General features: G+C 42.5%; 1 protein-coding gene across 1 annotated transcript in view; it reads left to right on the top strand.

The window, feature by feature from the left end:
* Nucleotides 1-12,212, top strand: part of LOC126251970 (reticulon-4-interacting protein 1 homolog, mitochondrial) — an 85,316-nt gene that overhangs the window by 55,315 nt on the left and 17,789 nt on the right. The window contains exon 3 of the mRNA XM_049952735.1: nucleotides 2,335-2,532. Within this exon, the coding sequence (XP_049808692.1) occupies nucleotides 2,335-2,532 (198 nt within the window). The remainder of the gene's footprint in view (nucleotides 1-2,334; nucleotides 2,533-12,212) is intronic.

The following is a 12,212-nucleotide window of genomic DNA, read 5'->3' on the forward strand; positions in this document are numbered from 1 at the left end:
CTTGTCATCATCTCCTTTCTCTTCCCTTTCTATAATATTGCCTTCACATTCATTTCCTTTGTGTGACCACTCTATATTCCTTCCACCTTTCAGCTTCCCCTTCTTTGCTTAGTGCTGGTTTTTCATCTGAGCTGTTGATATTCATATAGCTGCTTCTCTTTCCTCCAAAGGCCTCTTTAATTTACCTGTAGGCAGTATCTATTATTCCCCAATATTCAGTGTGTACATTGAGCGAGCAGTAAAGGACAATAAAGAAAAATTTGGAGAATGAATTAAAATTTTGGGAGAAGAAATAAAAACTTTGAGCTTTGCCTATGGCATTGTGATTCTGTCAGAGACAGTAAAGGACTTGGAAGTGCGATTGAATAGAATGGGCAGTGTCTTGAAAGGAGGCGATAAGATGAACATTAACAAAAGCAAAACAATAGTGATATACTGTAGCTGAATTAAGTCAGGTGAAGAGGGATTTAGATTAAACTAAAATAGTTTTGCTATTTGGCCGGTAAAGTAATTGATGATGACTGGGGTAGAGAGAAATGGAATTATAGGCAGTTGATGTTGATATTGTGTGTCCTGTAGCTATTTGCAAAATGAACTTTAGTGGAATAATGTTACAGGAATGTTGTGTTGCTGTCCATTGTGATCATAGTTTGTCTAAAAGTGACAAGATGCTTGCTCTGAGCTGCAAAAAGCAAAAACAAATGTAGTGCAGGAATAGAATATTGTGTAGGTGCTGAAGAAATATAAAATAATAAAGTTTACAACAATATTTCTTGTAAATGTGTGTTATTGTCTAGCAAGGAGAGGTCCTACCTGGTGCTGGGGTCTACTTTTTAAAACTATCTATATAGTGATGAGGGATAAGGTCCCTGCAATGATTCACCTTGTTTATGAGTAATTAACAAAAAAAATTTCCATATTTATATTTTCTGTAGTTTTAATAAGGAATGCTATTCATACTGGTTGTGTAGGATAGTGGTTAACATAAAATCCTCACATTCAAAGGGTTATGGGTTCGAATCTTGTTAGGTGCTTTAAAATTTTTTTTATTTGTAATTTGGTATCAAAATGACATTCATCAATATTTTTATTCAATTAATTTTTTCAATTTTTTTTCATTTCTGTTCCTCTGTCATGTCATTTTAATCAATGTATTAATTTTTCCACTTGGTCTCATTTTTCCTCCTTTCTTTTTTTTCCACTTGGAATTTTTGTGCATGTGAATTTAATTATTTTGTTTGTTCCTCATAATATTTGAACATTTGAAAATACTACTCTGTCAGTTAAAAAACAAAACATAAATAATCTATTTGTATTGACTGTGCAATGGTGTCAAAAATATATTTTTCATTATTGTACGAGAAGTAAATTTTTTCGGGCAGTAATCATTGTACAGATATTTCAAACAGGAATTCTTACTACACTATAGGCAAAATATCACAGATGGAGATTTAATTGAAAAAAGGGAGTTAGAAGTAAAGTGAAATTGAGCAAAATGAGCAGTACAAATAATGAATGCAATAACAAGGATGAAAATATAGGATGATAAAATGGAAGAAATAAGATCAAAGTTAATACATAAAAATAATTAAAATCACATGCCTAAAGATTCCCAGTGGAAATGAGGGGAAGAAAAATGAGAGCAAATGTAAAAGTTTATACATGTAAACCAATTAATAGAATAAAAATAATTATCAAAGTCATTTTGATAAAGATTTACAAATAAAAAAATTCAAAGCGCCTGATGAGATTCCAACCCACAACCTTTTGAATTTGAGAACTGTACGTTAACCATTCTGCTACACAACCAGTCTGCATAGCATTCTTCTTTAAAGCTGTATAGTGTCATGCAAAATTCCGAATTTTTTTTTGTCAATTGCTTGTACCCAAGGGCCCATGAAGGTGAATGGTTGAGGGGGTGTGATGCCTGGTGCATTAATTTAATCATTGTATCGATGGTTTCAAAAAGTCAGCCCCACCAATGGGGATGTCTCCTTGTAAGCGTATAATGTAAATGTAAATGGTTTCATTCTTACTGATGATTCTTCAGAGTAAATGTAGTGAAACACATTGCAAAATTTGAAAAATTATATTCAACTGCACACGAGACAGACATGGAGATTAAAGGTACTAAATTTTGTTCACCCTGATCTTTTGAGTATAGATGTAATGAATCTGCCCATGTTCTTGAGCTTCATAAAGAATATAGCTGTCTTATGCCTTGTGTAGAGTTTTATAGAGTTTTCATTGTGAAAATTTAGCATCAGACTTTTAGCATAACAGCTAGGTCAGTTTCTTTCTTGTGCTGTATGCTGTTTCTTTCTGGATTTTTAGGTGCAGAGGAAACCAAGAAATCTGAACCGTGTTGAGGCAGCATCATTATTATATACTGGTGTAACTGCATGGTCAGCTCTCAAGATATCAGGAGACTTGTTTCTTTTACCTGCACATGGGAGGAGGGTTTTAGTTCTGGGAGGTTCAGGTGGTGTTGGCACTGTAGCTGTGCAACTGTTAAAAGCATGGGGCACACAGGTAACTATGATTACATATTTTAATAATGCTTTATATCTTACAATAATATATTATTATAGCCACAGTTGCTTTTGTTTTTGGATCATCATTATGCTACTTTTCTGAATACTATAGTAATGGCTATAAGTTATTGAAAAATCTTCAAAACTATGAGAAAGCATGTCATTATGCACTATAAGCACTCTGACACAGATTTTTGTCAGCTTATTCTACCATATTACATGATAATGAATTTACATTGAATACCGGTACTTAAGTTACCATACTGCTTCGAGACTCAATATTTCATATTTATGAGCAAATCAAAAGACAAAAATGGAAGACTAATGAAGAGAAAAACATGTAAGTGGAGGAGTTATTTGTCTAGAACCACAGTCAAGAAGGGAGTACAGTACATTTAAATATATCAACGAAAAAATCAGTTGTTGACTATAATCAGTTTTCGACAATGTAATGTAACTGGATACATAAAAAATCTACCAACCATGTCGCGGAAGGAGAACACACATTTATTAAAAATATTGTATGCATGCTTTCAGAGCCAGTGGCTCCTTCTTCTGATAGAAGGGTTGAAGGGAAAGGAAGAGAGATGAAATAAAGGACTGGAGAGATTTAGGACAAGGGTTAGAGTTTGGAAAAGTCAGAATCCCGGTCGGGGGAGACTTGCCAGATGGGATGAGAAGGAAAGACTGATAGTTGGGGACTACACATGATGAGATTTGAAAACCTGAGAGCTTAAAGGTGGAATATAGGGTAATATGCAAGATAGAGATTACTGCCAAAACATGACCACAAGTTAATAAGGATGAAAAGCTAAGGCATTTATGTGATAGAGGTGGGGCAGGGACAGCAAAAAATAGACAGGTCAGAAAATGAAAGGTGTAGAAAACTAAAATGGAATGAAGAAAGGTATAGTTATGTGAAGAAATGCTGAGATAGAAGAAATTAATGCGAAAAAAACATTTCCAACGCCAAACCTGACACTGAACCCTGCCTTGAACAGTTCTTACCTCAAGGCCAACTTGATCCATCTCCACTACCTCAAAATCATCCCTTAGAAGCCTTCCAAGAATTCCTCACATCCAGCATTGCTTCACAACCCCTCCTCAGATCCGTACAACATGACCTGTAATCTGTCCTCTGCGGAACTTCATTCCCTAAAAGCTGGTAACTCCATCATTATCTGCCCAGCAGACAAGGGATCTATCTCTCTGCAAGTGATAGGTGGGAGTATCTAAGTGAAGGTCTTCCCCAGCTGTCTGACACTTTTACAGACAGCATCTACCATCAAGATCCCATCCCTGTGATACAAACTGACTTGCAATCCCTCCTTAAAACCTCAGGTGCATCACAAGGACAAACACCTCAATCCATAGAACTTCGTACCCCACCCAAACAATGCACCCCCACCTCTTACCTTCTTGCTAGGATCCAGAAATGCAATCATCATGATGTACATCTGCCTTAGCTGATGAACACCTGAAAACTATAGTAGGAAGACTTCCCTCCTATATTAAAGACATCAACCATTCCTTAGATCATCTGAAATCCATGCCCATCTCATTCACACCACACACTTTGTTGTCCCCATTGAGGCACCTCCCTCTTCCCCAAGGGTCTCGCCACTCTGTGGCGGGTTTGTGCTTGGGTACCGTGGGCCCTCAGCCTTTCCCTTTTTGTGCTGCATGTCTGTCATCTTGCTATCCTTTTTCCTCTCCCTTGGAGAACATGTCTGGGATGTTTTTGGAAATGTGTTCTGGTGTTCTGCATTTTCAGTAGCGGACATCAGAACACTCTCCACTGTTTTCCATTCCTTTTTTTCTTTCTTCGTTCCCCTTCTCCTATTCCTCCTCCACTTCAGTGTTCGAGGTTCCCCTTCCTCCCTGTGTGCTCCTGAAGCCCAGGCCATGCATCTGTCACGTAACAGTTGGCTGGGTAATGCATAATTCCCAACCCTGGGTTGAGAGGTAGAGTTTACATGTACCCCTTGGTACAGGCTAGGCCCAGGGAGGGGTGATTGCCTGAGCTGCTACCTTCCCAAATTGCCGACTGATCCCTCTGTCAGGTGTTATGGAGATGTGAACAATCACCTAAGGCAGGTGCACCCCTTCTGCACCCCCACCCCCAGCTGGAAGGAGCACGCCGTCGGAGATCCTGAAAATCATCGGAGATTTTCTCGCAGTGAGCCAATCATCTTCACAGTCAATGTCTACTAAACATAAACGGAATGAAGCTCATGATTCTCCCAGCTGCACTACAGTTCTTTGGGTTTTATGTACTGAAGACAGTCAGTCCTTTGCCACGGTAAATCCATTTATTGTTCAGACAGGTGTTGATGCAATTACCGGCCCTGTGAAATCCTGCTCTCATTTACACAATAGCACTTTGCTTTTGTAGACTACTTCTGATACTCAAGCACAACTACTTGCAGCTTTGCTCCTCCATGGCTATCTTATCCATATCAAGGTCCATCAGATGCTGAATTCTTCAAATGTACCTTTCTGATCAGGGTGTCATTGCAATCCATTGGGAGATGAAAAAGGTAGATGCATCCTTAGTGCCCTCACGCACTCTTCTTCTCACATTTGAAAGAGTAGTGCTACCGTCAAAGATCAGAGCAGGCTATGAAGTTATCACAGTCTGACCATACATTCCAAACCTGATGAGCTACTACCAGGGTCATCATTACACCCACACTCGAATGTCGTGTCAACACCTGGCCAAATGTGTAACCTGTGGTAGGTATGCTCACAAGGGCTGTTGTCCACCTCCTACTCTGTGCTGTATCAATTGCAATGGCTATCATGCAGCCTCCTCCCAAGATTGTCCCTTGTGTCTCGATGAGTGGGCCATCCAGAAGCTCTGGGTGAAGGAAAAAATGCCTTACCCAGTCGCTCGCAAGTTGTTTTCTAGTCCAAAACCCTGTGTTCTACCATCCACCACTTACAGTATTGTTCTCGCTGCATCCCACACCATGAAGGAAATGGCCATGCAGACATGCGAATTCAAATTCAGCACTGCAGTTGTAAAGGTAGCAATCCCGTTTCCTCTACCAGCTGTGCAACAAGCCACCAAACTTTCACCTCGTGGGGCACAGTCATCTGCTGCACACTTGGCAGGCCGGAAAGGTCAGAAGGAATACTCCCGAGAAGACTTTCTATGTCCCTCCAGCCAATAAATGTCTGAGGTTTTGCTGGCAACTAGAAAGGCTCTAAGAAATCAAAGAAAGGCAAACAGTCTTCTCCTTTGCCGATTCGGAGATCCTCTCCGATGGTGTCGCCGTGTAATACCCTCACCCAGCTGAACTATGTGTCGCCAGTGCACATCACAACTGTTTTTCTGCCCTGGACTCTGCAGACCAACAGAGGGAGAATGCCAATGCCTCTGCAAATCTCGTGGAGCAGGCTCCTCCAGCCTCTGTGCCCTTTAGCAGTGAGTCTTTGAAGGCTGGCACTCGGCAAACACTGAGGTGACACCCCTTCATTTTTTCCCTCCTCCCCCTCATTGTCTTGACTCTCGTCCAATGGAGAGTTCATGTCCTTAGATCCAACAAAGAGAACTTACAGCTGCTCTTGGAATCAGTGTCTGCTTGTTCTCTGCCTCCAGGAAACAAAATTGTGTCCTGATGACCACTTTGAGCTCTTGCATTTCTTTCCAGTCCACTTTGACCTTTCCCCCAAGGACAGCATTCCATCTCATAGGGCAGTTGTGCTGCTCTTCCAGGATGGTTCATAGTCAAACCATCTCTCTGACTACCCAGGTTCAAGCTGTTGCAGTCTGCATTTTCCTTCCTCACTTCACCTTTTCTCTTTGTACTGTTTACATCCCTCCATCATTCAGTGTCATTCAGGACAGACATCCTCCATCTTATTGGGCAACTCCCTCATCTCTTTCTGCTGCTCAGTGATGCACACCATCTCTTTTGGGGCTCTCCCAGTACCTGTCTGAGAGGTGCCCTCTTGGCTGACCTCAGCATGAGAGCGCTTCCTTTCAGACTCCACACACACCTCTTCCAATTTTGACCTCTCCTTCTGTGCTGCGCAGCTTGCCCATCGTCTTGAGTGGTCCGTTCTGTCTGACACATACTCGAGTGACCATTTCCCATGTGCTATCCGTTTGCTGACTCCTATCCCACCTATGTGCACACCCAAATGGCAGCTTTCTAAGGCTGACTGGAGGCTTTACTCCTCACTGGTTTCGACAAACAACTTTTCCCTAGTTGTGATAACCAGGTAGAATATCTTACAAGCATTATTCTTACCGCTGCCGAACATTCCATTCCTCACACTTGCCATTGGTGGGCTGAGGCAAGCTGTGACGCAATTCGCATGCAGAGACATGCTCTCCACATTTTTAACCATCATCCTATGATAGAAAATTGCATTTGTTATGTTGTGTGCTTAGTGTTGTGGTGATATTCAGGATAGCAAAAAATCTAGCTGGATTTCATTTACTACTTCTTTTAACAATTATACTCCCTCTTCCATTACGTGGCTCTCTGGGACGAAGATCCATCCCCAAATTTCCAGCCTGACCGTAAAACAGACGACGTCTTTTTGCCACCGCCATTAGTTAAGTGTTGCTCCCCCACAGCTTTGTGCTCACTGCCCTCAACCTTTGACGGTTTGCCATTTCCTGATGGAATGCCCAGTTTTTAACCATTCAAGTTCTAATTACGTTTGCCATCTGAGTTATCAGCCATTTTAATGGATGGTGCATGGGCTGTTGACCACTTTTTGCTTTTTATCTGTTGTAGCAATATGATGAAGGACATTTAATCTTTAGTTCAGGACCTCCACTTCTCTATGACATATTTTGTGGACCTTTCTCCAAGTCCCTGTTTTTAGCTATCTTTCCTCCTATCAATTGGGCTTAATGTGTAGTCGTTCTTAACTTATTTTTTTGTCTTTGTGTTCTATGGTTATACATGGGCTCATATGACCCTAGTTGTTTTTGTCCTCTGAAACGAAACAAACAAGCACACCCCTCCCTCTGTACCAACATCCCCTATATACATGCTATGTTTTCTGCTGAACGTTTCCTCAGTCAGCACCCACCTGATTATAAACTTGTGACATCCTTCCTGCTCACCTTAATCAATTTTATACTTACCAGCAATTACTTCACCTTTGTGGGGCAAACATATGTTTAAACAGATCAGGGGTATGGCCATGGGAACCAGGATGGCTCCTTCCTATGCCAACCTTTCCATGGGTCGCTTGGAGAGGACTTTCCTGGGATCCATAAGCCTTGAGCCCCTCATTTGGCTTGGATACATTGACGACATCTTTGCCATATGGACTCATGGTGAGGCTGACCCCTTAAAATTCATGGAATCTGTAAACACATGCTCCCACCCAATTAAATTTCACATGATTGTGTTCCAAGTCCCGTGCCACTTTCCTCTATGTTGATCTCATCCTCACCAAAGGCAAGCTGCACATTTTGGTACATGTTAAACCTACTAACAAACAACAGTACTTGGATTTTGACAGTTGCCAATACTTCCATGTCAAACATTCCCTTCCACATAGCCTTGGCATTCAAAGCAAAGATATTTGTTCAGATGCAGACTCTTGATGGCAAAACACCATCACTCTCACCTCAGCCTTCATTGGATGGAATTACCTCATCAGCCTAGTTCAAAAGCAGATTTCCCAGGCCATCATATCCAATCTTGGTGCTGCTCATCTCTCCAAAAATCCTGACCCTAGGCTTGAGTGTATTAATCAGCTACAAGGCCATGACTACTGTTATCTCCAACACATTACTACTATTGTCTCCAATGTCTTGGGTCGCTATCTTGTGGAAATATTGAGCTCCACTCAGTATCACCCCACTTTCTTCCATCAGAAACGAGTGGAGGAGGGTTGGACAATACCCTTTTCTTCTCATAATCGTGAGAGCTACAATGCCACCTTTACTATGGGGAAGCTAGATCATGCTCTCACCTCATTCCGGTCCTCCACCCCAGGGCCAGACATTGTTCACATTCAGATGTTGCAAAACCTTTCTCTTGCAGGCAAGCACTATTTCCTTCATACGTACGATCACATGTGGGCAGAGGGCACATTTTCCAGATGCTGGTGTGAAGCCACTGTCCTACCCATACCTAATCCTAGTAAGGACAAACACCTTCTTTGTAGTTATTGCCCCCATTCCTGTCAGCAATGTGATTGCAAGCTTAATGGAACATATGATTCATGCCTGGCTTAAGTCTCGTAATTTACTAACCACTGTACAGTGTGGATTTCAAGCCTGCAGTTCCGCAGTTCACCATCTCATCACTTTGTCAACCCATGTCATGAATGGTTTTCTGTGGAAATACCAGACTGTGGCTGTGTTTTTTGAATTAGAGAAAGTGTAGGGCACCTGTTGGAGGGCTGGTATCCTCCGTACTCTCTTTGTGGGGCTTCCATGGTCGCATGCCCTATTTCCTTCAGAGATTTTTAAAAGACCAAGTTTTCAAGGTACATGTGGTTTCTGCCTTGTTGGACACATTTATCCAGGAAAATGGTGAGCCTCAGGGTTCCATCCTGAGTGTTGTACTGTTTGCTGTTGCCATTAACTCTGTTATGGCCTGTCTCCTACCGGATATCTCTGGCTTCTTTTTTGTTGATGATTTTGTCATCTATTGCATTTCTCCAAGGACTTGTCTCCTTTAGTGGCATCTTCAGTGTTGTTTTGATGGTCTTCACTCGTGGAGCATTGGCAATGGCTTTCGCTTTTCCACTGACAAAACTGTTTCTATGAATTTGTGGTGGTACAATTGGTTTCTTTCACCGTCTTTACATCGTGTGCCTGTTGCTCTTCTCTTCGCTCTGAAACTATGAAATTCCTGGGGCTCATACTTGATATGAAATCTTCTTGGTCCTCCCATGTCTCACCTGGCCACCCGCTGTACGCGGTCCCTCATTGTCCTATGTGTCCTCAGTAGTACTTCCTGGAGAGCAGATCAGACCGCCCTCCTCCATTTGCATCGGTCCCTTGTCTGTTCAAAACTGGACTGTGATGTTTCGTTTATGCATCTGCATGTCTGTCCCTCTTACGTAGTGTCAGTACTCTCCACCATCATGGCATCTGTTTGCTACTCTCACCTTTTACTGTAGCCCAGTTGAGAAACTGTATGCAGAAGCCACTGAACTACTGCTGTCATACCACCGTGATTTTCTCCTCAGCAAGATATGCATGCCGTTTGTCTGCCATGCCTGGCCACCCATCCTCTGCCTCCTCCTTCGATAACTCCTTTGATTGCCAGTATGGGGTATGTCCCTCTTCTCTGTTACGACCTAGAGTTCATTTTTGGCTATTGCTCCAGCAGCTTAACTTCACACAACCTGCCACTTTCCCAATGGGTGTGAGCCCTTCACCACTTTGGCTTAGTGTGACAGCCTGTGTTCACCTTGGTTTTATTCGTTTCCTAAGAACACTGCTGCAACCGTGCTCTATTGCCGCAAGTTTCTCGACCTTCGCACGGAACTTCACGATAGCACCTTTGTATACACTGATGACTCTTGGACTGAACATGGTATCGGGTGTGCCTTCGTCATTGGCACCGATGTTTTTCGGTATCGGCTTCCGGAACACACTCAGTATTTACAGTGGCGCTCTTCGCCCTGAATCAGGCCGTGCAGTACATCTGTCGACACAGGTTTTTCAATTGTGTCCTCTGCTCTGACTCTCTCAGTGCTCTTCAGGGCCTCTGTATGCTGCACACCATCCATCCCTTAGTTCAATGGTCCAGGAAAGCTGTCACTTGCACATGCTTGATGGCGCCACTGTGATATTTATAGGGGTCCTTGGTCATGTCGGTCTGACGGGAAATAAAGTCTCTGATGCTGCTACCAGGCTGCACTCCTTGTACCTCAGCCTGCTAGTTCTTACATTCCCTCTGATGATATTAGTGTTGCTGTCTGTCAGCAGGTGGTGTCACTTTGCCATCACCACTGGTCCTCCCTTCATGGGAACAAGCTCAGGGGAATTAAACCTCTCCCAGTGGCTTGGACAACCTCCTTCGGCCCTCTTGCTGCAAGATAATTTTAACCAGGTTATGCATTGGGCACTGTCTTTTTAGCCACCGCCATTTGTTAAGTGGTGCTCTCTCACCACTTTGTGCTCATTGCCCTCACAATTTGACAGTTTGCCATTTCCTGACAGAATGCCCTGTTTTTAACCACTTAGGTTCTAATTATGCTGTCTGAGTTATCGTCCGTTTTAACAAATGGCGCATGGGCTGTTGTCCACATTTTACTCCGTAGCAATATGATGAACATTTAATCTTTAGTTCAGGACCTCTGCTTCTCTATGGCATATTTAATGGACCTTTCTCCAAGTCCTTGTTTTTAACTGTCTTTCCTTCCATCCATTGGGCTTAACGTATAGTCATTTTTAACTCCTTTTTTTGTCTTTGTGTTCTATGATTATGACATGGGCTTGTATGGCTCTAGTTGTTTTTGCACCCCAAAACAAAGCAAACACCACACACACACACACCTCCCTCTCTACCAATATCCCCCATATGCATGCTATGTCTGCTCTGAACATTTCCTTAGTCAGCACCCCTGATTCTAAACCTATGACATCTTTCCTGCTCACCTTAATCAACTTTACACTTACCAACAATTACTTAAATTTGGGGGGCAGACATATGTTCAAACAGATCGGGGGTATGACCATGGCAACCATGATAGCTCCTTCCTATGCCAACCTTTCCATGGGTCACTTGGAGAGGGCTTTCCTGGAATCCATAACCCTTCAGCCCCTGGTTTGGTTTGGATACATTGACGTCATCTTTGCTATATGGACTCATGGTGAGGTAGAACTGTTAAAAATTTATGGAATCTGTCAGCACATGCTCTCTCCCAATTAAATTTCACATGATTGTATTCCAAGTCCCATGCCGCTTTCCTTGATGTTGATTTCATCCTCACTTAAGGCAAGCTGCACATTTCTGTCCACATTAAACCTACTATCAAACAGCAGCACTTGCATTTTGACAGTTGCTATCCCTTACATGTCATACATTCCCTTCCCTATAGCCTTGGCATTCATGGCAAACGTATTTGTTAGTCTCTTGACGGCAAAACCATCACTCTCACCTCAGCCTTCACTGGACATAATTACCCCATCAGCCTAGTTCAAAAGCATATTTACTGGGCTGTCACATCTAATCCTGGTGACGCTAATCCCTCAAAAAATTCTGACCCTAGTCTTGAATGTATTAATAAGCTACTTCGACAAGGCCATGACTTCTTAAAATCATGCCCTTAAATTAGGTCCATCTGAGATTTTGCCCACCACACACAGAACAGCTTTCATCACCCTCCCAATCTCAACAGTATCCTTGTCAGTCCCTAAGCTCCTTCTGCACCAACTTGCCTACCCTATGGCTCCTACCCCTGTGACTGTCCCCGCTTCAAGAGTTGCCCTAAGCACCCTTCTATCACCACTTATATCAGCCCTGTTACTGGTAAAATATATGCTATCAAAGTGAAAGCCACAAGTGAAATGACACGAATCATATACCAGCTCGTATGTAAACACTGTTCGACCTTTCACATTGGCATGCCTGCCACCAAGTTATCAATTAGAATGAAAGGGCAGAGCCGGGGGGTGTATACTGGCAACACACAATATCCTGTTGAAGAGCATGCGCCACAAAACATGACAGTCATGACCTA

Source organism: Schistocerca nitens, chromosome 4 (assembly GCF_023898315.1).
Source record: "Schistocerca nitens isolate TAMUIC-IGC-003100 chromosome 4, iqSchNite1.1, whole genome shotgun sequence".
NCBI classification, from domain to species: Eukaryota; Metazoa; Arthropoda; class Insecta; order Orthoptera; family Acrididae; genus Schistocerca; species Schistocerca nitens.